We start from the raw sequence: 27,619 nt of genomic DNA, 5'->3' as shown, positions 1-27,619 counted from the left end.
GCTGAAAAGATGGCAGCTGATCTTTCCGTCCCCACTCGTGATGACACCGGGCACCCCGGGCACCGCTCCACTTCCACACGAAGGGCCTGGTCCCAGCAGAGAGTCAAAGCCAGGCCTCACCGGCCCCGAAGCCTGCGATCTTGCCAGGATACCGGGCTGCCTCCTGCACGTGAACCCTGTCCCCCTCTTGCGTCTTTGGAGGGTGACACCCACCTTGGTCTCAGGATTTAGGAAGGTGGTCCTTGAGCTAGTGCCTGTGCCTTAAACCTCAACCAGCCCCGAGGGGTACAGAGCAGGAGGCAGGCCTCCCCCTGGCCGGGTGCTGGGCCCCGGGGCCCTCAGCTGGCCTTGTCACCGTTACAGGCTGAGCGTCTCAGCCGCTCTGTGCCTGCAGCGGTACCCAGGGGGCCTGGGCTGGGCCCCAGCTGTGCCTGGGGCGTGGTCCACTCCGGCACTCAGAGCTCTGCCGCTGGACCTATTGGGGCTGTGACGTGTCATACGATGCGCTTGGCCTTGTCCTGTGACCTAAGCTCTCTCAACGGGGCCCAGATGATGCGTGAACTAGGCAGGACTCTGTCCTCTGGGGACGCCCCCTGGGGGCGCGGGGCGGGGTGAGGGGTGTTCTGAAGGGGCTTGAGCGCAGCCCCAGCAGAGCCGAGCTGCCCTTTGTTGCTGTTGCTCAGGAGCTTGGTCGCGTCTGGCTCTGCGACCCCATGGACTGCAGCACGCTGGGTTTCCCTGACCTGCATTATCTTCAGAGTTTGCTCAGACTAACACCCACTGAGTCAGTGATGCCATCCAACCGTCTCCTCCCCCGTCGTCCCCTTAAGCCCTGCTCATCCCACCCGACGTGTCCCCGACCGCCTCCCAGGACCGGGCCCAGCAGCGTGTCCCTGTGGGGTGGGAGGGCCGCGCGCGGAGACTCTCCTCCGTCGGGGGGCGGGGGGTGTCTCAGGCCAGCCCCGTACCTGTAAGCTGTAATTAGCCTTTCCCTTGATGAGCTGTGTGATGAGTTCTGCCGTGTGCTGGAAATGGATTTTTTCTGTTGAAAGAAAGAGGACAGGGTCTGTCAGAGCCCGTGGCAGCGCGGAGGGCGACGCTCCCCACAGCCCCCAGGGTCAGGCGCTCACCGTCGGCGGTCGCGTGGATGACCAGGAACTGCTGCCCTTCCAGCGCGGACACCCGATGCGCCACCTTGGCCATCTGCATGCGGGGAGCGGGGTCAGCGCAGGCCTGGCCGGGCAGTGCAGCGGACGCTCTCTGCCTGCCCTGGCGGCCTCAGCCCGTTCAGGAAGGGGACGGCCGGGAGATGAGGGGTGGGGGGGCAGGAAGACAGGGTCCCCTTCCCCTGCAGGAAGCCTGGGGCCGCCATCCCGCCGGGAGTGACATGCTGGTCGGGCCAATGTCCGTCTGCGGCTTTCAGCCCTGAAGCCTCAGCGGCCTCCGGGGCCCCAGAGGAGCTCCCTGCCCGCCCCCTCCCATCCAGGCTCTCCCCCTCCCGCAGCAGAAGCAGCCTTGGGGGGCAGAGCCCATGCATACACCAGCCTATGGACCCCAGGACAGGCTCCCCACCCAAGCCTTCCCCGCCTCCTCCTCTGTCCTCCGGCTCCAGACAGACAACCAGACACACCTGGGAGAGGGCTGGGTCACCCACATTCTCAGGGATGGGGCCCGGGGCTTTCTCAGAGGGAGCTATGCTGGCACATGGGTCGGCAGGGGCTAAGAGGGGGCCGGGCGGGAGAAGAGGCTGCTGTCCCAAGCAGCGGCCACGCCCAGACGTACCTCGTACGCGCGGTTGTCAAGTCCGTGGAGGCCCAGGTACCTCTCGGAAAATGCGGATGCTGCATGGAGGCAGAGGGGAGCGTTAGCCCTTGGCCCCGGCCCTAGCCCCAGCCCCTCGGACTGTAAAATAGCTGGATAAAGCCCCCAGAAAGCCTCGCTGAATTTTAAAAACAGAGTATGTCGCATGTATTCCATGGGGCGATCATTCTAGGTTATTAAAATCCGGAATTAGGCGAGTTCCTGTATGGTTTTCAGCTGAAATGTGCATTAATCTCTCCCCAAAGATGAAAGCATCCACCGTGAGCCTCCGGGCCCCCCAGCCCCTGGTGCTGTGTCCCTGGGCCGTCCCCCAGGGTCTGGGGGTGCTGAACTGGGGTGGGGGAGGGTGCAGCCGTGGCAGCGACGCTGGTCCCTCTGCCCCAAAGGGGCCTCAGGATCCAACAGAGCTCTGCAGACCAGCGACCAGACGCCCTGGGCCCCTCTGGCCTGGCTCAGTGCCGGGCAGCTGGGGCTGATGGCCGAGCCTCCCTGTGTCCCTGACCTGAGTGCCGGCTCTCAGAGCCCGCAGAGAAGGCCTGTCCCACACTTCAAGCCAGTGGTGATGTTATAGAACCATTCATGTTCGGGGAAAGGAGGCTGGCTGACCAAAGGGCGGAGACGCCGGGAGGCTCGGGCCAGGATCAGTGACCGCAGAGCTAGGTCCGGGCGGGCAGGGGCCGGTCCCCACACCTGGGGTTGGACAGTGCAGGCTGAGAGACACGCGGTGCGGGGCTCCCACCAACTGACCCTGGGGCGCAAGCAGAAGGCTGGTGCTGGGGGTGGATTGCAGGGAGCCCCCTTCCATCCCCCGTCCACTGCAGGCAGAACCGCTGGTCAGGTTTCGGCTCCTGGTCTCACATCAGGGAGAACGGTTCAGGGACGGGGGTGGGTCGACCGCCTTCAGAATAAGCGGCTGAGAAACCCCCCGCCTCGCACGCCCGACCCAGGCTCTGTCTGCCAGGCGTCACTGCTGCCCACACCTCCCTGAGGGGCATCAGACCGAGCGCCAGGCGAGGGGCCCTGGGGTGGGGCGTGGGGAGGCCGTGTGCCCGTTCACCAGGACCCTCACCGTACAGCTTGAAATCCGTGATGGGGGAGAGCGCGGAGCCGCAGCTGAAGACTGGAGCCTGGCCGTCGCCCTTGGCCGGGAGGATGTAGGTGCTCAGGTACCCGCCGTAGTCCTGGGGGCGGGCGGAGACAGACAGGGGCGGGGGCGAGGGTAAGCGCCCGGGCCGGAAGACGGCGGGGGCTCAGCAGTGCGGCCACGGGGCCCTTTCTTTAAAAAAGGTCGACATTAAACATCTTCAAGGGACATAGAAAGAGGGAAAGCAAACACCCCTCCAATAAATGCACCGTGAGGCGAGTGCCCTTCCGGGGCCTTGGGGTCATGTGCCGTGAAGGCGGAATACGGCGGTCGCCGTGGAGTGTGACCGTGCCCTAGAGAACCCTGTGTGGGTGTGCATGCCTGTCACGTCCTTTCAGTCCAGCGTCTCCAGCGTACCATTGCTTGCTGTCTTCCCTGTCTACAGAGTCAACCCATTTTCTCTGATTTTTTTTTTTTTGCTGTACCAGGTCTTAGCTGTGACCTGTGGGATCTAGTGCCCTGACAAAGGGTCAAACCTGGGCTCCCTGCATTGGGAGTGTGCAGGCTTAACCACTGGACTGCCAGGGAAATCCCCGCTTCCTGCGATTCTGAGGGAGGACCCATGAGGAGTCAACGTCAAAGGGCTCGGGCATGGGCCGCCAGGATGCTCTGCTCAGGAGCCTGCACGGGACAGATGTCCACACGTGTCCTGTATGTGGCCAGTCCTTCGCATCCTGTGTGGCCCTCGCTCTGGGGTTGAGGCTCACCACAGCGTGAGCCTCCTGGGGAGAGTAAGCGTGACACTGGAGCTGCCGTGGGTGCTGGTTGGCCCAGACGTCTTCCTGTTTCTTGGAAGACCCAGAGGGAAGGGGCACAGAGGGAAAGCTTTGATGAGCAAAGGTGGGCAGGTGCTAAAGGTGTGGATGTGTGTGCAGAGGGCTGTGTGCTGGGGCAGGAGGGTGGCATGATATCTATGCCAAACTCACTGTAGAATTAACGGGTTTTGCCAGTAAGTTTAAGTGTGTTATAACAGTGCTCCTTCAGTAAAACAGGGCTATCTTTCTGTTAATGACATAAGAGTCTTTTTGGGTTCTTGCAAATAATATTCATGGTCAATGAAATCACCAAGGCTTACAGGTCATTTTGCAGGTTTTTAAAATGTTGGCTGACCGCAGCAGATGCTGCTGAGAACGTGCAGCCCAGGAGCTCCGCTGGGAACCCATGTGCTGCCGGCGGGAATGCCAAGTGTTACAAACTCTGTGGAAGACAGCTTCGTGGTTTCCTTCCAAACCGAGCATTCCTTTATCATACGATCGTACACTCCTTGGTATTTAAGAAGCTGAACACTCAGACGTCCACAGAAAACTGTGTACGGATGATCGCAGCCATTTTATCTGTCAACACCACAGCGGCTTGGGAGCCACCAGGAGGCCCTTCAGGAGGTGAGTGGGTAAAGCATGTGCATTCAGACAGTGACTGCTCGGTGCTAGAAAGAAATGAGCTATGAAGCTACAAAGAGACATGAAGAAACCTTGACTGCGTATCGCCGAGTGAGAGAAGCCAGTCTGACAAGCGCCCACACTGTATGATCCCAGCGCCGTGACGGCCGGGGACAGCGCGCTGCTGTCCAGTCACTCAGGTGTGTTTGTTTGCAACCCCGTGGACTGCAGCACGCCAGGCCTCCCTGTCCTTCACCATCTCCCAGAGCCTGCTCAAACTCGTGTCCATCGAGTCGGTGATGCCATCCAACCATCTCACCCTCTGTCGTCCCCTCCCCTTCCTGCCTTCAATCTTTCCCAGCATCAGGGTCTTTCCCAATGAGTCAGCTCTTCCCAATAGGTGGCCAAAGCACTGGTTTCAGCTTCAACACCAGTCCTTCCAATGAATACTCAGAACTGATTTTCTTTAGGATGGACTGATTGGATCTTCTTGTTGTCCAAGGGACTCTCAAGAGTCTTCTCCAACAGCACAGTTCAGAAGCATCAATGCTTCGGTGCTCAGCCTTCTTTGTGGTCCATCTCTCACATCCATACATGACCACTAGAAAAACCATAGCTTTGACTAGACGGACCTTTGTTGGCAAAGTGATGTCTCTGATTTTTAATGCACTGGAGGAGGAAATGGCAATCCACTGCAGTACTCTTGCCTGGGAAATCCCATGGACAGAGGAGCCTGGTGGGCTACAGTCCATGGGGCCACAGAGAGTCGGACGTGACTGACTGAGCGCAGTACACAATATCACAGCTTCTCTCCCAAGGAACAGGCGTCAGGGAAGGGGAGAGGCGTGAGCAGGTGGGGCACAGGACCCTTAGGGCAGTGAGGCTGCCCTGGGCGGCCCTACGGGCATGGACACGTGTCATCGTGCGCGTGTCCGGACCTGCAGAAGGTGCAGCCCCGGGAGGCAGCCCTGACGTGCGGGTTCTGGGTGATCGTGGTCACCCGTGCAGCTTCACAGAGTGTAAAAAGAAAGGTGCCAAGCGTTGGTGACGGTGAAGGCGGAGGAGGCTGCGCAGCTTGGGAGGAAACCTCTCAAGTTTGCTGTGGACCTAAAACTGCTTTAAACAAAGTCTTTTGAAAAAAAAAAAACAACATAGAAATGTGGAACACATCTTTCCCGGCGGACTCAGGGCCTTCTAGGATCTCAGCGAGCGCGTTCTGGGCCCCGGCATCACGCTGTCCTTCGGGGTGAGCTGCAGTCCACAGGCAGAGCTGCAGGACACAGCCGGGCCCGCCCTGGCTCCGGGAGGTCCTGCGCTTCATGATGGGGGGGACACAGAGCCTGGGCGGGGCCCAGACTCACTGAGGTGGGCCTGAGAAGGGAATCAGGGGACTCCCCTGGTGCGCCAGCAGTTAAGAATTCGTCTTGCAAATGCAGGGGTCGTGGGTTCCATCTGTGACCTTTAGTGGGTAACTAAGATCCCACAGGTCTTGGATCAACGAAAGCCCAAACTTCAGGTCTCGAGCCCTAGAGCCGTAACTAGAGTCCATAGGCCACGACACAAAATCCCACATGCTGCAACTGAGACCTAATGCAGCCAAGTTTAAAAAAATGTTATATAGAAAAAGAAAGAAAGAGGAGAGCATGCCCACCAGCTACAGGAACCAACGGTTTGTTCCTCTGAAGAGACGCAGTCACTGAGTCCATAAGCCTCTATCTGAGGCACTATTCAGAGACCCACTGGGCACAGCTGCCAAGGAAGGTAACGCGGGGTTGCCTGGAGCCCCAGTGGTTAGCACTCAGGGTGCTCACTGCTGAGGGCGCGGGTTCGATCCCTGGCCGGGGAACTAACCTCCCATGAGCCTGTGCAGTGTGGCCATCAATCAACAGAGGCGGGTCCTTGGCCCGTCTCAGGGTCAGGGTGAGAGCTGCGTCCTGGGGGCATGTGGGGCCTTGTCCGCACACACAGGATCTGCACATAGCCGGCAGGGTCGCCAACGTGTCCAGGAAGCCTGTCCCTGTCCCTGCGACCCTCCATCTGTGCCCGGAGTGGATTTGGGAAGGTGCAGGGGCCGGGGCTGGGTCCAGGTGCCCGCCGTGGGAAGGGGCAGAGGGCAGAGGCCAGGCTCCCGGTAACAGGGGGCCTGCTGGGTCTAAGCTCCCAGGCTGGACAGAGGCTGAGCCTGGCCTTGGGCCGTGGCCAGTCTGCTGGGTAGGAACATCTCCGTGGGGGCGGGCGGTACAGCCATCATGGCAAGGTCTGCTGTGGGTCATCCAGCCTCCTGGGGCCTCATAGGCTGGGATTGGGCTTCCGCTAGGACAGACTGAGCTGGGGATTCTGTCCAGGCTCGGGTCTGGCCCCAGGGTGGCCCTTTATCACCGCACCTCCTGGGGTGGGGTGTGCGTGACTCCCAGCACGCATTCTGGGACCCTCCACGGGGTGGTGTTGCGTCTCTGATGCACGTGACTCCTGGGTAGCGCTGGGCTCAGAGGTGATGACCCAAGACGTTGCCCTCCTGTTACCTGTTCAAACCCCCACCTGCCATGAGGCCACCCCCAGGCCTCTCTGTGGGGCTGTTCTCTCAGAGGGAAGATGGTTATGTGTCTCTCCCTCTGTGCTCCTGCCGTGAGACCAAGAGCCCACGGTCCAGGCAGCCTAGCCACGGTGGGGAAGGGGCCACAGCGATAGGAGGTGGTCTTCGGGGACCCGAGGCCCAGTCATGGGCCCCACACCCAGCTCCGGCCCGCAGACATGGGCCACCCATGGAAGCTTCTCTGGTTTGACAGCTCAGGGTGTGAGTCACCCCACCCTCTCCCTTCCATGTAAGGGAACCTAGTAAATGGACATGAAAGAAGGAAAGTGAAAGTAACGTCGCTCAGTCGTGTCCGACTCTGTGACCCCATGGACTGTAGCCTGCCAGGCTCCTCCGTCCATGGAATCTTCCAGGCAAGAATACTGGAGTGGGTTGCATTTCCTTCTCCAGGGAATGTTCCCGACCCAAGGATCGAACCCAGGTCTCCCGCATTGCAGGTAGACTCTTTACTGTCTGAGCCGCCAGGGAAGCCTTTCCAAAATGAGCATGACCCCTGCACATAAGGACTTCCCAGGGGGCGGTAGTGGTGAAGAATCTGCCTGCTAATGCAGGAGACGCAAGGGACTGGATTTGGTCCCTGGGTTGAGAAGATCCCCTGGAGGAGGGCATGGCAACCCACTCCAGTATTCTTGCCTGGAGAATCCCATGGACAGAGGAGCCTGGCGGGCCACAGTCCATGGGGTCGCAAAGAGGCTGACATGACTGAGCACACATGCAGATTGAGTACTGCATGTTGCAGGCGGATTCTTTACCAGCCGAGCCGTCAGGGAAGCCAGTACTGCTCATGAAGACACAGAAATAGAGACCCCTGCCTCCCCTTGGTTCCTGGCACCACCCTGAGAACCCAGCAGGCTGGTCCTGAAAGCAGTCAGGAGCCTCACAGAGCATGCCTAAGGGATCTGCTTCTTATCGCCTTTCTGTCCAGATAATGTGAGAAGCTCCCAAGGCTGCTCAGATGAAGGCCACACCCCCAACCCAGACTGAACATCCAAGCTCTTTTTAAACAAGAACCACTCGCCCGCGGCGGACCAGAGACGCTCCCTACACATCAGGGCTTGGCCGGATGTCAGGGCGGGCGGGGGTCCAAGCAGGGGATGTCACCCCAGCCGGCAGCTCACCTTCCCGAACACGGCCACGCGCGTCTTGTCGATGTACGGTTCCTTCAGCATTGCCCTGCAAGGCCAGACAGAGAGGGAGGGGTCAGTGTGGCCTGGACCCCAACCTGGGGGCTGCAGCCGGGCTTTTCTGCCCTTTTCAAAGATGAAAGCCCCCTCTTGGAGGAAGTACTGAGACTCTGTTGGCTGCGCTTACACAGCGCATCGGACGCCCATGTGAAGTATTCGAGGCTCCCGTGCATTGCCTCGGGGCAGCCGGGTGTGCCGAGCTTGAAGGTTGAGAACCAGCAACTCACAGCAGCACAGGCCATGCTGGAGACTCGTGGGCCTGGCTGGGTCCCGTCTCCACCACGGTCACCCCTCGCTTGGAGCACGCGAGCCTCAGGCTCAGGGAGGGAGCTCAGAGGTCCGCAGGGATGACTCGGCTGTGGGTCGGGGCACTGGGCCCTCCACCTGGGCGCCCTTGCCCCCAGCTCCTGGGAGGTCCCTCTCGTGGGCCTGTCGGAGGGCAGCATCACTCTTGCTTTGAGCCTCCGGCAGGGCTCCGCCTTGGACGTGCCCAGCTCGGCGCCTGGGGGTTGCTGCTTGGGTCCTGCTTCGTCCCTACCCACATCTCACAGCCATCCCCCAGGGCCCCTTATTTCTCCTACAAAGTGGCTGGAATCGTCCTGGTTTCTGGACCCTCGTTCAGCAGCAGGAGTCCTGCCAGGAGTCTATCTGCTGCTTCTGTCCACTTGCCGCCACTGGGAAGCCTCCCTCCCCTGCCTCCCATCACCCCTTTCCGGGTATCGCCCGGTGGTTATTTTCTTGTGTCTGCTGGCTGGAGCCACCCCGTCACTTCTGACTGACCTTCTCAGTCTGGGGGACTGTAAAGCTCCCGAGCCTGGGCCCCAAGAGTGCGCGGTCCTTCTCCAGTCAGCTCTCCAGGGGTCCCCACGCCCCCGACCTGGCCAGCCCTTCGTGGTTAGAGCAGCACTTCTACGGTGATGTCGGAAGCCCATGGACGCCCCGTTCCTGGGGGTGGGCGGGACGGTCCGGAGTGGAGCAGCAGCTGCTCTGACTTCTCACCATGATACAAATTCAGGTGACTTCCGTGCCCTTGGCACAGTCAGCCCTCTGCATTCATGGGTTTCACATGCACAGATTCAACCAAATGCTTACTGAAAATATTAAGGAAGAAACCCAGAGAGTTTCAAAAAGCAAAACTTGAATTTGCCACACTCTGACAACTATCTACACAGCATTTACATTGTATTGACAACCCTTGCCCCCCCAAAAAAACCCCAGAAAAATTCAGGAATCCAGAGGGAACAGAGAGAACACAGCAAACAGGAGAAAACCATCACTAACATACCTAGAAAGAGAAGAAATACTGAACCAGTAAGACAAGAAGACTTTGCTCTTGGGTGGAGAGAGAAGGTTACGGAGTTTGAAGTGTCATGCCTGACAATAAACGTTAAGAGAAAGGCTGGAAAACAGGAGATAAAGAGATGTTGAGAATAAACCCAGAAGCACCCCAATCAGCACAATAAAAGCTCCAGAAAGAGACAGCAGAGAAAGGAGAAGTCAGCAGCACACCACAGTGAAAACTTTCTGAGGACGAAGAACAGTTAGTCTTCAGTCTGAAAAGTCCCACACCAAGAGCTGAGGTCTCAGCATGCCAAGAGCGAAGAGGTCCTTCTCCTGGAAGGGAGCAATAGGTCATCTACGAGGATCAGCAAAAATAGGAAGATCAGCGGATGTTTTTCACTAGCAACCCCAGATGGTGGATGATTCCAGGGCCTTCTAGATAAAGATTAGTATCTGTGTAGATTTGACATTTAGATAAACAATAACCTCAAACGTGGGAACAGAACAAAGACATTTTGTGATGTTTTCTAGATTCACGAAGGACAAAGTAATAAAAAGGGGGATGTATCTTTGTCGTTCTCTGGCACGAGACCTGGGTGCGTGCAAAGCAGCTGACATAGGGAAGGCGTGACAGGGCATCAAGGGTGACCCTGCAGACACCTGGCCCAGGTGAAGCAGGAGAAAGGGGGCTGTAGCTCCAGAGAAGAGCGCGGGAATCCACAGGCTATTAGCGGGTGTGGTGGACTGATGCTTTCAAACTGTGGGGCTGGGGAAGACTCTCGAAACCAGTCAATCCTAAAGGAAATCAACCCTGAACATTCACTGGAAGGACAGATGCTGAAGCTCCAATACTCTGGCCACCTGATGCGAAGAGCCGACTCACTGGAAAAGACCTTGATGCTGGGAAAGATTGAGGGCAGGAGGAGAAGGGGACAACAGAGGATTGAGATGGTTGGATGGCATCACTGACTCAATGGACATGAATTTGGGTAAACTCCAGGAGATGGTGAAAGTATCCAAATGAAAGACAAAGCTACAGTCCAGGAAAAATTAAATGATGTAGCAGAAAGTAGGGCATGAGACCCCACGGGGTCTGCAGTCAGCACCATTTACGCAGTGATCCTGCGCCTCTGATGTCTGATCTAACCAGGCAGCTGATGTAACAGGCCTGGGAGAATGATGGTCCTCACCTGTGACAACCGGAAGTCAAGTGATGAGAAATTGTGACGTCATGACAGCCATGTTCAGAAAGGTGGAAGCAAACACTTAATGAAGGGGGTGAGGGGGTTGAGGGTGGCTGCCTCTGCGAAGCAGGGCTGGTGGGAGGGTTGGGTGAACGGCAAGGGAACTGGTGTGGTTGATTTATGCATTTGTTATGGGTTGAATTCTGCAAAATATGTTGGATTTCTAACCCCCTAAACCTCAGTGTGGGACCACACCTGTCAATAGGGCCCACTGCCAATGTAATGAGTAAGTTAGGATGAGGTCACACTAGACTGACTGGTGTCCTTCTAAGAGGAGACAAGACAGAGACCTCGGGAGGACACAGCCCGTGAAGACACAGGATCGCAGGGATGGATCTGCAAGCCGAAGATTGCCAGCATCCACGGGAGCGGGAAGAGCAGGCAGGACCCTCCCCGCCAGGCGTTAGAGGGAACGCAGCCCTGCCCACACCCGATCCTGGTTCCTAGCCCTAGGAGACGCAACACTTAACACCTTGGCTTGTTTAAAACATGGTGCAGGTGCCATAGGACAGCCTGGCAGACTTCAGGTCTCACACACATGCACACACGCGTGCACACGTGCACACACACGCACACAGCCTAGGTTGACCTTCAAAGCACGGTGGCCACGCCCACACAATGGAACCACTGAAGACACATCTCCAAGTTTCTGAATTCTCTCCTCGTGACCCCAATCCCTGACGCTGACGGGGCTCAAGGAACATCTGGTCAAAGGGCCCACCGGTCCCCGCAGGGTGCTGCTGCATGGCCAGATGTCCAGACCACAGGTGCTGGGACCATGTCTGCACAGACCATGGTGTCCACCCCAAGGGGCCTTGGTGCTGGGGTCTTGGCTCCATTCCAGTTCATAAACTATCTCAGACTTTTGTTCTCAGCCCTGCGTGCACATCCACAGGCAGCCTCCGATCTCTGGCGACCGGCCTGGCAACGACTTTACCTGGAGGGTCACTTCCTGAGCTGAAGCCACGAGTCATGGTCATGATCCTCACCCATAAAGTGCTCAGGGGGTTTCTGGGGGAAACAGTGTTTTCCAATCTCGAATATTTTTATGATCTTGCTACGTGTGCTCAGTTGCTCAGTTGTGTCCAATTCTGCGACCCCATGGACTGTAGCCCACCAGGCTCCTCTGATCGTGGGATTCTCCAGGCAAGAGTACTGGAGTGGTCTGTCATTTCCTTCTCCAGGGGATCTTCCCCACCTGGGGATCGAACCCGTGTCTCTTGCATCTTCTGCATTGGCAGGCAGATACTTCACCACTGCACCACGTCTATGTCCACTAATTACCCGGGCAGTTCCATGTACTGGTCGTTTCTGGGGGAACGGTGGAGCCTCCAGACGGAGGAGTGTGGTTTGGGCTCCGGGAGCACGTTTCACCTCCCGGACGCTCTCAGGTGCAGCACAGGGCAGGGCGTCCTTCACGAAGGAGCAGGTGCAGCGCTCAGCTCCACCCCAGGGTCTGCAGAGGCCCCGTGTGAGGAGGGAAGAGACTCCGGCCTCCAGAGGCACATCTGGGGGTGGTGGGCTGACACCCTGGAGCATCTGTGCTCACGTCTTTCAGCCTTCCCCATGTCCACGCCATCTCAGGCTGTCCCCACCAGTGGCCGGGGTGGGGCCCCCGCTGGCCCCCATGAGCCTGGCAGAGATGCTCAGGGCCCAGATGCCCCTGGAAGCCAATTCCTCCTTCTGTCTGTCCTTCCCTGTGTCAGACCCCCATGGTGGGAGGGCTCTGCCCCGCTGTGCTCCAGCCTGCGTCCTGCACAAATATGCCTCCCGTACGTCTGAGCGTGTCCAGGCACCGCTTCCCGAGGACCCATGCTGACGCAGGTGTCACGGACCACAGAGCTGCTCCCAGCACTTTTGGAGCTGGGGAACCTTGCAGCCAGAGATTCGACAAGGCAAGAACAAGGGGCTGGTGGGAGAGACGTGTTGCTAAGTTTGTCCTGCCCTGCGTATGTGTGTGGGGGGCAGCAGAACATTGTGAGTGATGCAGGACGCATGGCCCAGTCCACATTCCTGATGTGTCCACATCTGTCTCTCTGTTCCTCACCATCTCCCAGAGTTTGCCCAAGTTCACGTCCATTGAATCGGTGATGCTATCTAATCATATCATCGTCTGTCACCCCCTTCTCCTTTTGCCTTCAATCTTTCCCAGCATCAGGGTCTTTTCCAATGCGTCGGCTCTTTGCATCACATAGCCAGGGTATTGGAGTTTCAGCTTCAGCATCAGTCCTTCCAGTGAATATTCAGGACTGATCTCCTTTAGGATGGACTGGTTGGCTCTCCTTGCAGTCCAAGGGACTCTCAAGAGTCTTCTGCAACACCACAATTCAAAAGCATCAATTACTGTAGCACTCGGCCTTCTTTATGGTCCAACTCTCCCATCTGTACATGACTACTGGAAAGACCATTTGACCTTTGTTGGCAAAATGATGTCTTTGCTTTTTAATACACTGTCTGGGTTTGTCATAGCTTCTGGTTATTCCTCTCTCCTTAAATCTCCCTGTTTGAATGTTTCCTGCCAGGACTCTCTCCCAGAAAACTTGCTGCACTGCTACCAGGATCTCTGTTCTGAAGATGAAGGTGACTTTGCCACCTCCTGGCTGAAAACACTCTGTGGGGACTCTGCTGCTTGGTGAGCAGGCGGCAGCGCGGAGGATGGGAGGGGAGGCGCCCAGTCCTGCTGCCCACCCCTCCCCGCGTCCCCAGCCTACACGCCGCGTGGTGCTTACGGTGGGCGAGGGGCTGAACTGAGGCACCCCTGCATCACCTTGACCTTCGCTCACAGTATTTCCCGTGTGCAATGTGCACCTCTCATTTCCTGCGGACACGTCCTTATTTATTAATCCTCTGAGGTGAGGTCCTGGCCGGAAGCCATCTCCTTGCAGGAGCCCCTACGGGCAAGGCTGTGCTCCCCTCCTGGTGCCCCGAGCGCCTATTCACATGCCTGGCTCCTCCTCCATGGAAGGAGAGACCCGCTGGGCTCCCTGACCAGGGGTGGGGAGCCCCAGGGAGTGAGAGCGGGGGGCTGGCCTCATGGTTCCTTAAAATGAGAAAACCGGGCTATGTCTTTCTAATGAGAATACAGACCCAGATCCTAAGAGAGCTGAGAAAGTTTCCCACGGCTCCAGGCACGTGGGGAGCAGCCTCCTGAGGTCTGCGTGGCTGGCGCGGCTTGTGCTCCTGACCCCCAAAGCCTCACTGGCTTAAGAGTTGGCCAATTTTTCTATTTTACTATTATTTCCCTGGAACCAGTTCTGCCCTGTTTTTGAACAGATGGCCGATCAATCCTTTATTTTTGGAAACACCGTGGGTGTGAAACAGCCGTGCGCCCTCTGTCTCTGCTCAGAGGGGGGCGACCAGGCTAGCCAAGCCGGCCGGCGGGGTGCCTGAAGGACGCTGCGTCCTCCACCAGGGCCTCTGGGCTTTGAGGGGGGGTCAGACCAGGAAAGGTGAGGACAGGAGGCAGGGGGGAGGACAGGCAGAGGGTGGCTCAGGGGAGGGGGGGCTCCGCCGTCACCCTGTCACACCCCTCCTCCCCTGGGCCCAGCCTGGGCCCTCACACTTCTCCCTAGGTGACACCGCAGCCCCGGTGCCGACCGGGCACCACCTGCTCCTCTTCCTCCCCTGCTGGCCGAGCTTCACTCACCCTTCCTTCCTCCGCCCAGCTCTCTGGGTCTTGGGAGTGGGGTGGGGGTGGGTTGCCCCACTGCTCTCATGGGTGATTGGTTCTGGGCTCCCGGGGAGGCTCCTCCCTTCCCTTCTGAAAGTTTCTGTAAGTGGATCAATGCACTGAAGGCAGGTGCTCTGGCAGCCATCCTGTGAACAGGAGGAGCAGAGCTTCAGGGGTGCTCAGTGCTTGGCTGAGATGAGAGCTGGAGGGAGCCAGGCCTAGGCAGACCCTCACCACCGGGTCTCCAACCAATGGACCTGATGCCTGACGTCCGTCTGGACTCCAGAGCCAATACAGTGCTGTGTCAGTTAAGCACGTTTGACGCTGTGTGTTTGCATGTGCTGTTGATTTTCAGGCAAAAGTATGGTGACGGATGCACCTTCCCAGACTCTTGGGTCCTCAGCCATCTCTCCTGCTCCTATTTTCTGCCTGTAGCACGTGTAGGTCTGGCCACATGGCCTGTCTCTCTTCACCAGCTCACAACTCCCTTGAGAGGGTGCCATTCACTCACTCACTCATGGTTTCATCCACTTAATACTTACTGAGTACACATCACATGTATGTACACATCACATGTATGCACACATCACATGCCATCAATTTTTCTAAAAACAAGAGAGAAAACGTTCTGAAAAGTCAGTACAACGAAATCTTTTAAACCTCCAGAGCACAGTCGTGATGACTCATGGGCTGGGATGTCACACTGTCTTATGGCCCTTTAGTCAGCAAATGCTGATCCACCTGGGTGCTATATGACACTCTCCAAGGCCCAGGGTCCAGCATTGCACACTCGGATCACAAGGAGGAAGACCGCCGTGCCCACGCCCTTCCCATTCCTGCAGCACCTGAGTCTGTGCGTCTCACGCCTCTCCCATGTGAAGCCTGCCACGTGTGCGGTAAACTGGGAAGACCTCACCTTGGCTGACATGGCCACAGACCCATGAGCGGCACAGGTCCCTGACGGCTCTCATTCCGGGGCGACAGTAACACCCAGTCAACGCCTTTGCTCTTCAGCCCCTTCTGTCTCTGGAGACTCTACCAGCCCTGCCTCCATGAGCAGGACGTGGGAGAGTCACAAAACATGTGGAGTGGGGCTTCCGACCTGCCTGCTACACATTCAGAGAAGTCCTTTCTCAGGAAGGAGGTGACTGGCTACATGGGTCACCTTCTCTCTCCCATTCCCTGCCCTCCCCCCATGACCCCTGGCCAAGGTCCACGACCACAGCACTGGGAACTCACAAAGACCCTCGTCACGGTCTCTGCACCTTGTTGCAATTGGCGAAGTGGACAGGCCACCAGCCGTGATGACCAGGACCCTGGCCTTTGGGAGCATATCGCTAGCAGGAATTCACTGTGGAATCACCAGAGACTCCTGGGGGTGCCAGCGAAGCGCAGGCAGAAGGCGTGCACTGCCAGGAAGCAGGACCAGGACGCAGCCCGGGCAGAGACGCGGCCCCCTCCCCGCCCCACCGGCGCCACTGGGTGCTCACCGCACGGCCTCCATCTGGTCCTTCTCCTCCAGCGAGCCCAGCCTCCGCCTCACCTCGTGCAGCAGCCTGGTGCCTTGGAAGCCGCTGCCGCGGCCGTCGCACTTGACCACCACGGCCCCGTGGCTGCTCACCATCACCGTCTCCCAGGTCACCGCAAACTTCTCGGCCACGCTCTGGCTCCCCGGGGTGCCGTCCCTGGAAGAGACAGGCCAGGCCTGGGCACACGGCCAGGGGCGGGGGGCGGGGGTGCAGTGACTGGTCCCGCAGACTCGAGAGCCTGGGGGTGCTCTCCTGGGGCGGGGCCCGCCCCCACGCCTGGTTCCAAACGTCCTCCCCTTCCCCTCCTGCTTGGCCCCCCACTATGGCCCGCCTCTCCCGTCCTTCCCTGGCGGGTTCCCAGGTTGCCCCTTGGTCCCCATCGCATGAGTGACCACACTGTGGTGCTCTTTCTGGCAGCCCCTGGTGTGAGGGAGTCAGGGGCCAACTGGGCGGCTCAGACAGTAAAGAGTCTGCCTGCAGTGCAGGAGCCCCGGGTTCCATTCCTGGGTCAGGAAGACCCCCGGAGAAGGAAATGGCCACCTGCTCCAGGATTCTTGCCTGGAGAATCCGATGGGTGTGCATGTGCTGTGTGTGTATGTGCTATGTGTACTGGTGTGTGTGTGTGTGAACATGTGGGTGTGCATGTGCTGTTGTGTGTCATGTCCATTTGTGTGCTGTATGTCTGTATATATGTGTCTGTGTGTGTCTGTCTGTGTATGTGTATGTCTGTATATATGTGTCTGTGTGTGTCTGTGTATGTGTATGTCTGTATATATGTGTCTGTATGTGTCTGTCTGTGTATGTGTATGTCTGTATATATGTGTCTGTGTGTGTCTGTCTGTGTATGTGTATGTCTGTATATATGTGTCTGTGTGTGTCTGTGTATATGTGTCTGTGTATATGTGTATGTGCATAAGTCCATATATATGTGTATATGTGTGTCTGTGTATATGTGTATGTTCGTATATATGTGTATGTATGTGTATGTCTGTATATATGTGTATGAATGTGTATGTCCATGTATATGTGTATGTGTGTGTCTGTGTATATGTGTATGTCTGTATATGAGTGTGTATCTCCATATATGTGTATGTCCATGTATATGTGTATGTGTGTGTCTGTGTATATGTTTGTGTATGTATGTCTGTATATGTGTATGTGTGTCTGTGTTTATGTGTGTATGTATGTCTGTATATATGTGTCTCTGTGTATATGTATGTCTGTATATATGTGTATGAATGTGTATGTCCATGTATATGTGTATGTGTGTGTCTGTATATATGTGTCTGTGTGTGTCTGTATATATGTGTATGAATGTGTATGTCCATGTATATGTGTGTGTCTGTGTATACATGTGTGTATGTATGTCTGTATATATGTGTCTGTGTGTGTCTGTCTGTGTATGTGTATGTCTGTATATATGTGTCTGTGTATATGTGTATGTCTGTGTATATGTGTATGTGTGTGTGTCTGTATATGTGTGTATGTGTGTCTGTATATATGTGTCTGTGTACATGTATTGTGTCTGTGTATATGTGTATGTCTGCGTATGTGTGTGTGTGTGTGTCCGTATATATGTGTATGTGTGTCTGTGTATATATGTCTCTGTGTGTATCTGTGTATATGTGTCTGTGTATATGTATTGTGTCTGTGTATATGTGTATGTCTGTATATATGTGTCTGTGTATATGTGTATGTCTGTGTATATGTCTCTGTGTGTATCTGTGTATGTGTGTCTGTGTATATGTATTGTGTCTGTGTAGATGTGTATGTCTGTGTATATGTGAATGTGTGTGTGTCCGTATATGTGTATGTGTGTCTGGTTGCTGGCAAAGTGTCCAGACAGTGAGGAGAGTGTGTCAGTGACGAGCTGGGCAGGACCGTGTGTCCAGCCGGGCATCTTCGGGTGCAGTCTTGTCACTGAGGGCCTGGCTGGGTGCCAGGGGTAATGCACAGAGCTCTTGGGCTCTGGGTGCCTTCCTGGGTGCTGACTTCCCGGGGGTCCTGGGGCAGCCCCAGTGCAGGCCCGCCCCTGGCCCTTTCTTCCCAGAGTCTCCCTCACCCCACGGCCCCATGCACACTGGGGCAGGAGCCCAAGTCAGGACGCAACACCATCAGAGGGGCTTGCAAGGCTCTGATAGGGGTTCTCGAAATCTGAACCAGAGGCTTGCCAGTTAGCAGGGGGCAGATCTGAAACCGTCCTGTGGGGGGACACTCGGTGTTTAAGCCTGCCTGGGTGGTGCAGGAGGGGCTACTGGCCCCTGCGAGCCCCCTGCCAGCAGGCCCACCTCGTTTCCTGGGGGCCCCGGGCCCTGCCCAGAGAGGTCAGACTCCCAGTCAGCTTTCCCGCCGTCCCTGGGCCGCTGAGCGGCCACCGCAGCAGGACCCACGGGATGTGACTCAGCCCCTGCGTTCCATGTTGCCAGTCCCCCGAGGCCGACTGGGCTCTGCTTTCCTTTAACATCCGGGCTCACCGGTAGTTACAGACAAGGGGCTCAAATTGCTTTCTGATTGTAGTTTGCAGTGGGATTGGGCTCCCCTTCCCACCTTCTTGAGAGCTGGGCCCTTTCCCCTGGGATACTTACACCACGAGGAGCAAGGGATAGTGGGCAGTGTCGGTGAAGGTCGCTGGCTTGAGGATCTGAACGGGCAGGTCTAGGCAGAAACAGAACACAGGGCCGCACGTTAGGGGCCAGGAAGGAAGGGACGGGATGGGCCCCCAGGGGCCTGGGAGATGGGCCCTCGCAGGGGCCAGGCCGGCCCTCCACAGACAGGGTGACTTCAGCTCCCTCTGGACTTGGACAAAGCGCCCAGTCAGTCTCCTTGAGGCTGAGGTTCTTCAACTGAGGGCTTCCCTGTGGCTCAGATGGTAAAAAATCTGCTTGTAATACAGGAGATCTGGGTTTGATCCCTGGGTGGGGAAGATCCCCTGGAGGAGAGACTGGCACCCCACTCCAGTCTTCTCGCCTGGAGAATCCCCCAGACAGAGGAACCTGGCGGGCTAGTCCGTGGAGTCGCCAAAAGTCAGACATGACTGAGTGACCAACACTTTTCTCCATCTGACACTTAAAGGAAATCTTGTGCAGAGGAACATGGGGACAGACAGAAATGCCCGGACCACTGTGAGTTGAGCGCTTGCTAACAACAGAATTCCAGGCAGGGGGAAATGAGCCCCCAAGGGAGCGTGCGCTCTCTGTCATGAGGGACTCCTGCAATAAACAGGTAACTGGGGATGGACACTGGGTGAGTGGTGGGGATGCGGGGAGGCAGAGACTTGGAGGGGAGCGGGTGGTGAGGCAGGGGCAGAGCCCAGAGGAAGAGGCTGGAGCTGGGGGGTGGGGTCCTCACTGTTCATGGGCTGGAGCTGGGCAGGCCTTGGTGCCCGAGGAATCAGCGGGAGGGAGCCGGTGCGGCCGTGGGTGGTGCGGCCATGGGTCCTGCAGCCAAGGCCCTTCAGATGTGGTCCCTGGCCACCAGGATGCGGTCAGGGAGGGAGAGGAACATGTCCCTCACTGCTGTTTCTGTCCTCCCCTCAAACGAACCTTCCTGCCCCAGTTAGAGATTGTTCATTGATATTAACTACAGCCCAGATCGCAACTCAACTGAAATGGGCATCTTTCCCCGCTCACAGTCATTATACCAATAGATACACCGTAGGCTGGAGGGTTGGCTCAGCAGCAGGCACTGACCCGGGTCTCATTACTGATTCCGGCTGAATGTTAATGGCTTGCAAATTAGATCAATGGCCCAGGGACCCGGGGACTTTATCACTGAAATATCCATAAAACATGGTCTGGGCTGCTTTCTGCCACTGATAAGCCCACAGGCAGGCTTTGGCCACCAGCGGCAGAATACATTCGGAGAGTTCCTGGAGGTGGGCAGCTTCCCTGAGGACAGCCTTAGCCTCCAGTAGCATTCAGTGAGAGACAAAATAAAAACAGGCGGGTGGGGCGACAACGCTTAGGTTTGCTAGGACCCAGGGGGTGACGTGTGGACGCCAGCCCGCACACCCTGCGCCCCCTCTCTTGTCTTCATCTCTGAACACCTGTGAGTAAAAGCCTCGCCCTGGAAGAAACCTTGGGCGGCCTGTGGAGGCGGGGGGCTGGCTCTTTGTTTCTCAAGCCCCTTCTCTGCGTTTTTGGAGGAGGGGATGGCAAGCACCGCTCAGGGCTATGCGGTGTGGGAAACGTTCCTGTGGGAGCCCACGAGCCCGCCTGGAAGGAGGAGGAGGAGGGCCTGGGCTAGGAGATGAGGGCGGGATGTCTGGACAAGGAATGAGATCTGGCCTCCAGGTTACAGACTTAGAGAAAACTGGCTGAGAGGAGGGATGGGGCAGGGCAGGAGGCTGAGGTCTGAGCGTGGAGGCTGGCGGGCTTCAGAGGGCGCAACCTGTGCAGTCCTGCTGGACCGGAAGCCCTGTCATCATCCTGCTTGGGCCCTGCACGTGACGGGGCCTGCCTGAGGTCTGCACGGAGAGATGGAGGCAGCAGTGTGGGGCAGACCTGTGGAGGTCTCCTGCCTGCTTAGTCATCCACCCTTCCACCCAGCCTTGCCTCCAACTCTCCACCCCTCCATCCCTCCATCAACCTAAAGTCGTCCTGTGTGTTTGCCTTGGTTCTTCCTTACAAAAGGAGAGCAGGAAGACGAATACCCAGTTAACGAGAGGGCTCCTGTGAACCTAGGTCTGTCCTGAGTGACAGGTGCTGTACGACAGTCTGGACCAGCCACGGACGCCCTCCCCGGGGGCAGCCTAGACTTCCCTTTGCCCCGTTCCTGGAGATACGGAGGCTCCAGCCTGAGCTGTCAGAGTCAGTTCTCTCTTTACAGCTCGGCAGGGCGGGGGAGGCAGACAGCACCTGCGTACAGGCTTCAGGGCAGTGGGGGCAGGTTTCAGGCCCGTCCCACGTGGGGGTGCCTGCCCTGTCCCCGTGAACCGTGCACAGACCCCGTGGGGGGCTGCCCCGCGTCTCTTCTCCTCCTGTTAGAGCCTCGACTCGTGGGGTCTCAGGAGCCTCGTTTTCAGACTGGACTCCTGCCCGTCCTGCCGCTCGCTTTCTGTTCTGTGGTTCCCCGCACCCTGATGACGGCATCTGCGGGCAGCCCCACTGCCCCGTCCCCTCATTCTAACTGATGGCCCCTCTCCCGCTCGGGACTGGACATGCCCCCTGGACACGCAAAGCTGCCTGTGCCTCCAGAGCTGAGTGTGTCCTCCAGTATCTGCGAGCATTTCAGGGACATTGAGGGAAATTCAGACCCAGAGAGATGGTGGGGTGGCCCTGGCCTGGTGCACAGAGATGTCCCAGCCGGGCGTGACCACAGCCTCCACTCACACTCCTCCTGGGTTGGCTTCTTCTCCATCAGCCCCCGAAACACTGAGCACCAGGGTGCCAGAGCAACCAGCGGTGCCCACGGGCCTGGGGAGGTGTCCCTGTTACAGCTCAGCAGCCCCCGTCCTCTCTCCCTTGTATTCCCCGCACCTCTCCCCCTTGTATCTCTCCCCCACACCTCTCCCCTTGTATCTCCCCTGCACCTCTCCCCCTTGTATCTCCCCTGCACCTCTCCCCTTGTATCTCCCTGCACCTCTCCCCCTTGTATCTCCCCACACCTCTCCCCATTGTATCTCCCCTGCACCTCTCCCCTTGTATCTCCCCCGCACCTCTCCCCCTTGTATCTCCCCTGCACCTCTCCCCCTTGTATCTCCCCTGCACCTCTCCCCTTGTATCTCCCCTGCACCTCTCCCCCTTGTATCTCCCCACACCTCTCCCCCTTGTATCTCCCCTGCACCTCTCCCCCTTGTATCTCCCCACACCTCTCCCAATTGTATCTCCCCTGCACCTCTCCCCTTGTATCTCCCCGGCACCTCTCCCCCTTGTATCTCCCCGCACCTCTCCCCCTTGTATCTCCCCTGCACCTCTCCCCCTTGTATCTCTCCCCGCACCTCTCCCCCTTGTATCTCCCCTGCACCTCTCCCCCTTGTATCTCCCCTGCACCTCTCCCCTTGTATCTCTCCCGCACCTCTCCCCCTTGTATCTCCCCCGCACCTCTCCCCTTGTATCTCCCCCGCACTTCTCCCCCTTGTATCTCTCCCCCACCTCTCCCCTTGTATCTCCCCTGCACCTCTCCCCCTTGTATCTCTCCCCTGCACCTCTCCCCTTGTATCTCCCCTGCACCTCTCCCCTTGTATCTCTCCCCGCACCTCTCCCCCTTGTATCTCTCCCGCACCTCTCCCCCTTGTATCTCTCCCTGCACCTCTCCCCCTTGTATCTCCCCTGCACCTCTCCCCCTTGTATCTCTCCCGCACCTCTCCCCCTTGTATCTCTCCCCACACCTCTCCCCTTGTATCTCCCCTGCACCTCTCCCCCTTGTATCTCCCCTGCATCTCTCCCCCTTGTATCTCCCCTGCACCTCTCCCCCTTGTATCTCTCCCCACACCTCTCCCACTTGTATCTCCCCCGCACCTCTCCCCCTTGTATCTCCCCCTGCACCTCTCCCCCTTGTATCTCCCCCTGCACCTCTCCCCCTTGTATCTCTCCCGCACCTCTCCCCTTGTATCTCCCCTGCACCTCTCCCCCTTGTATCTCTCCCCTGCACCTCTCCCCTTGTATCTCCCCTGCACCTCTCCCCTTGTATCTCCCCTGCACCTCTCCCCCTTGTATCTCCCCTGCACCTCTCCCCCTTGTATCTCCCCTGCATCTCTCCCCCTTGTATCTCCCCTGCACCTCTCCCCTTGTATCTCCACCGCACCTCTCCCCTTGTATCTCTCCCCGCACCTCTCCCCCTTGTATCTCTCCCGCACCTCTCCCCCTTGTATCTCCCCTACACCTCTCCCCCTTGTATCTCCCCTGCACCTCTCCCCCTTGTATCTCTCCCGCACCTCTCCCCCTTGTATCTCTCCCCACACCTCTCCCCTTGTATCTCCCCCGCACCTCTCCCCCTTGTATCTCCCCTGCACCTCTCCCCCTTGTATCTCCCCTGCACCTCTCCCCCTTGTATCTCTCCCCACACCTCTCCCCCTTGTATCTCCCCCGCACCTCTCCCCCTTTTATCTCCCCCTGCACCTCTCCCCCTTGTATCTCCCCCTGCACCTCTCCCCCTTGTATCTCCCCGCACCTCTCCCCTTGTATCTCCCCTGCACCTCTCCCCCTTGTATCTCTCCCCGCGCCTCTCCCCCTTGTATCTCCCCTGCACCTCTCCCCCTTGTATCTCCCCTGCACCTCTCCCCCTTGTATCTCCACCTCACCTCTCCCCCTTGTATCTCCCCTGCACCTCTCCCCCTTGTATCTCTCCCCTGCACCTCTCCCCCTTGTATCTCCCCCGCACCTCTCCCCCTTGTATCTCCCCTGCACCTCTCCCCCTTGTATCTCCCCCGCACCTCTCCCCTTGTATCTCCCCTGCACCTCTCCCCCTTGTATCTCCCCCGCACCTCTCCCCCTTGTATCTCCCCTGCACCTCTCCCCCTTGTATCTCCCCTGCACCTCTCCCCCTTGTATCTCCCCCGCATCTCTCCCCCTTGTATCTCCCCCGCACCTCTCCCCCTTGTATCTCCCCTGCACCTCTCCCCCTTGTATCTCTCCCCGCGCCTCTCCCCCTTGTATCTCCCCTGCAGCTCTGCCCCTTGTATCTCCCCCGCACCTCTCCCCTTGTATCTCTCCCCTGCATCTCTCCCCCTTGTATCTCTCCCCTGCATCTCTCCCCCTTGTATCTCCCCTGCACCTCTCCCCTTGTATCTCCACCGCACCTCTCCCCCTTGTATCTCCCCTGCACCTCTCCCCTTGTATCTCCCCCGCACCTCTCCCCCTTGTATCTCCCCTGCACCTCTCCCCTTGTATCTCCCCCGCACCTCTCCCCCTTGTATCTCCCCCGCACCTCTCCCCCTTGTATCTCCCCTGCACCTCTCCCCCTTGTATCTCCCCTGCACCTCTTCCCCTTGTATCTCCCCCGCACCTCTCCCCCTTGTATCTCCCCGCACCTCTCCCCCTTGCATCTCCCCGCACCTCTCCCCCTTGCATCTCCCCTGCACCTCTCCCCCTTGTATCTCCCCTGCACCTCTCCCCCTTGTATCTCCCCCGCACCTCTCCCCCTTGTATCTCTCCCGCACCTCTCCCCCTTGTATCTCCCCCGCACCTCTCCCCTTGTATCTCCCCTGCACCTCTCCCCCTTGTATCTCCCCTGCACCTCTCCCCCTTGTCTCTCCCCTGCACCTCTCCCCCTTGTATCTCCCCCCGTGCCTTTCCCCCTTGTATCTCCCCCGCACCTCTCCCCCTTGTATCTCACCCTGCACCTCTCCCCCTTGTATCTCCCCTGCACCTCTCCCCCTTGTATCTCTCCCCCGCACCTCTCCCCCTTGTATCTCCCCCTGCACCTCTCCCCCTTGTATCTCCCCCTGCACCTCTCCCCTTGTATCTCCCCTGCAACTCTCCCCTTGTATCTCCCCTGCACCTCTCCCCTTGTATCTCCCCTGCACCTCTCCCCCTTGTATCTCCCCTGCACCTCTCCCCCTTGTATCTCCCCCGCACCTCTCCCCCTTGTATCTCCCCCTGCACCTCTCCCCCTTGTAGCTCCCCTGCACCTCTCCCCTTGTATCTCCCCTGCACCTCTCCCCCTTGTATCTCTCCTGCACCTCTCCCCCTTGTATCTCCCCCGCATCTCTCCCCCTTGTATCTCTCCCGCACCTCTCCCCTTGTATCTCCCCTGCACCTCTCCCCCTTGTATCTCCCCTGCACCTCTCCCCCTTGTATCTCTCCCTGCACCTCTCCCCCTTGTATCTCTCCCGCACCTCTCCCCCTTGTATCTCCCCCTGCACCTCTCCCCCTTGTATCTCTCCCCGCACCTCTCCCCCTTGTATCTCTCCCGCACCTCTGCCCCTTGTATCTCTCCCCGCACCTCTCCCCCTTGTATCTCTCCCGCACCTCTCCCCCTTGTATCTCCCCTGCACCTCTCCCCCTTATATCTCCCCCCGTGCCTCTCCCCCTTGTATCTCCGCCTGTACCTCTCACCCCCTGCACCTCCAGCAATGATTAGGAAGCTTCCAGCACCATGTGACTCTGTGCGCCCAAGAACAAGACACGGGTGAAGGAGATGGCGGGTGAGGCCCCACGTGGGGACAGCCCTGAGGCTGGAATCACCCGTCAGCCTCCTCACTCCACCAAGATTCCTCCCTGGATGGACGCCCCCTTCTTCTCTGCCCACTGAAAGAGACTCCACGAGCCCCTTCAGAGCCTGCCTTCCTGCAAAGCTCCATGGGACCCCAGTCCCGTTTCCTGCTCTCCCTGGAGCCCCTGGGCCCAGCCTTCCTGCTCTGAAGGGCTTGGCTTCATGGCATGTGCAGTCTGGGGCAGGGGCTGTACTGTGCTCCATGGGCAAAGCCTCAGATCCTGCCCTCAGGGGCTTGCAGGCCAGCAGGCGGCCATCTGACAGGGATGCTTAACAAGACTCTAGGGCTCACGGGTCCCAGTGGCGAGCCGCTGCCCGACTGAAGGGACAGGGCAGACGATGAGGAGCTCCCAGGTGCCATCTGGGGAGACACACACAGGCTCTGGTCACCCTCCCTCCACCACCCCAGGGCCTGCATTCAGGCATCACTCTTTCCCATCCATCCCTGGTAATCTTCCAAGTTAGGTCCCAAGACCTCAGAGACGATGCAGATGGTACCTGGATGGGTGACTCAAAAATGACTTTGAGGTTTGCGGTCTAAATGACCTGAAACCAGTCCACACACTAAGGGTGCCATCCCCAACGGCAGGACAGCGTGGAGGAATACCGTGCTGGCGGGACTGGAGGTTCCCCAGGGCGGACGCCCAGTGGGCAGTGGGGCCCCTGGCCACGTGAGCGGGGCACCATGTGCAGAGGTGATGAAACTGCCAGGACCCCCTTCCCACCTGGAGCTCAGGTCCCATCCAGCCGGGCCCTGGGGCTCTTGGGGTGCCTGCCGCAGAACAAGTGCTCACGGAAGCTCACTGAAGGACTGAACGGACAGTTCAGAGGGAGGGCACAGGCCAAGGAAGGGTGCTGATGGTCTCCGGCTGCCCCGACCACCAACCACCCCTCGCTGTGGGTCTCCAGCTGCGAGGACGCCCCTCAGCCCGTGAGTGACATGGAGAGTCGAGATGACAAGCAGTAAGGGCATCGGTGGCACAGAAAAGGAACGTCCGGGGGGGGGCCTCTGCCCTGGGTGGCGTCCAGGCCCTGCTCCCCACCAGGGAGAGAATTTCTATCTGGGACCACGTCTAAACTATCGTCCTCCGGGGGACAGATATCACCACTCTGCTTTATTTCTGTCTGGCACAGAGCGAGCGTCTTGACTGTGAACACAGTCTGCTTCCCCTGGGTCGCCCTGGCTGGTGAGGGGGCAGTTGGGGCGCACTCTGGGGGCGACTGGCCCTTCCCCGCCCTCCCGCCGGCACAGCAGTTGTGGCTAGGGTTAGCAGCGGCGGCTTTCCCCGAAGCACTCACTGTAGTCCTCAGTCTCGATTTTCCTGTACTCCACTTTGGGCATCTGCCGGTCACTTATGGCTTTCTGAACGTGCTCGTTTGTCTCTAGGTCAAACATTTCTGAAACAGAGAGAGAACAACGATGCATTCAGATTCAGTCCCCACTCACAGATGCCCTGGGGTTTCACGGGCCTCCTGACTCCTACGTTGGAGGACAGGATCATGCGTCCATGGCAGGAGCCAAGAGCCGCAGACATCAGATCCCAAGCTCGGGTCACAGGACAGGGGTGAGTCTAGGTCAGCTCGGGGGCTCTGGGCAGGCACTGGGTTCCTCCAAGGTGCCCGGCGCTCCTGGCCCCGACACTCACTCTCCACAGCATTTCTCACACACAGGAATCATTTTGGGGGGGTGACTAGTCTCAAGATTGCTGGTTTTTTGGGGAACTGACATCACGTCTGTCAAGGCAAGTGGTTTCCAAATGGAGTGGCTGCAATAATACACTGGAAGAGAGGATAGGAGCTGGAGGTGACCTTTGCCACTTTGTCCAGGAGAGGAGGATGGACTTGGCTTTCTTGCCTTAGCCATAGGTGGCCTGACTCTGGAGACACTCATTTGAGGTGGTCACACAGCCATGTGAGTCCCACTGCAGGGGGACCGGCCTGTCTCCCTCCAGGCCAGAGTGGTGGCCGCACCCTTCCCTGCACCTCAGGGGCTGCTCTGAGATCCTTACATTGTGCCAGCTCACGAAGGCATTGTCAGGGACCCTGTCCCCACAAAAGCCCCCTTCTTCCAGCCCCTGCAGAACTGGCCCTCCTCCAACTTCTCCATCTGACATGTGACTTATTTCCTCCTCTCTCCCCCCAACCCTACCTGGAGACAACTCGTGGTTCATTTGAAAGGAAATTTTATCTTCAAGGGGTGTGACCTTTGGGTAGACAAGTCACTTGGAAATGGGTGTGAACCTTTTAAAGAAGAACCTAATCTCACAAGCATGCTGATAACTGCTTTTAAGAACAGGCCAGGCAGGTGAGCCAGCACTTAGGACCCCCAGCACTTAGGACCCCCAGCACTGAGTGTTCTATCTGTGCAGCCACGGGGACCCCCACACTTCCTCGGGGGCAGAGGCGACCGAAAGTTCCCAGGGCTGGTGACAAGCCAAGAAACAAGACAGAGGTATTTCACGAATTTGTTGAGCACATATTTGGATATTTAGCTTTGGTGACAAGGTGAGGGGAGAAATGGTGAAACTAACTCTCAAATACATGGAGCATTAAAAATTGTGAGGCTGGACCCCACCGTCCGGCAGGCAAGAAGTGCTGTCCTTCGTAGAAAGTGAGAAAGA

The 27,619-nt window shown here is 58.0% G+C and overlaps 1 protein-coding gene across 2 annotated transcripts in view; it reads right to left on the bottom strand.

Annotated features, from left to right (window-relative positions):
• The window catches only part of DPP6 (dipeptidyl peptidase like 6), a 795,051-nt gene that overhangs the window by 2,515 nt on the left and 764,917 nt on the right, over positions 1-27,619 (bottom strand). For both annotated transcript variants that reach the window (XM_061166191.1, XM_061166192.1), the window contains exons 18-25: positions 26,298-26,396; positions 18,431-18,500; positions 15,807-16,001; positions 8,056-8,110; positions 2,891-3,002; positions 1,783-1,841; positions 1,131-1,203; positions 969-1,042 (exon numbers count right to left, since the gene is read on the bottom strand). In XM_061166191.1, coding sequence (XP_061022174.1) covers positions 969-1,042; positions 1,131-1,203; positions 1,783-1,841; positions 2,891-3,002; positions 8,056-8,110; positions 15,807-16,001; positions 18,431-18,500; positions 26,298-26,396 — 737 coding nt within the window. The remainder of the gene's footprint in view (positions 1-968; positions 1,043-1,130; positions 1,204-1,782; positions 1,842-2,890; positions 3,003-8,055; positions 8,111-15,806; positions 16,002-18,430; positions 18,501-26,297; positions 26,397-27,619) is intronic.

The sequence above is a fragment of the Dama dama genome, chromosome 18, assembly GCF_033118175.1.
Source record: "Dama dama isolate Ldn47 chromosome 18, ASM3311817v1, whole genome shotgun sequence".
In the NCBI taxonomy this organism is placed as follows: Eukaryota; Metazoa; Chordata; class Mammalia; order Artiodactyla; family Cervidae; genus Dama; species Dama dama.
Note: the sequence above shows the minus strand (reverse complement) of the source record. Positions and strands in the feature narration are given on the sequence as shown.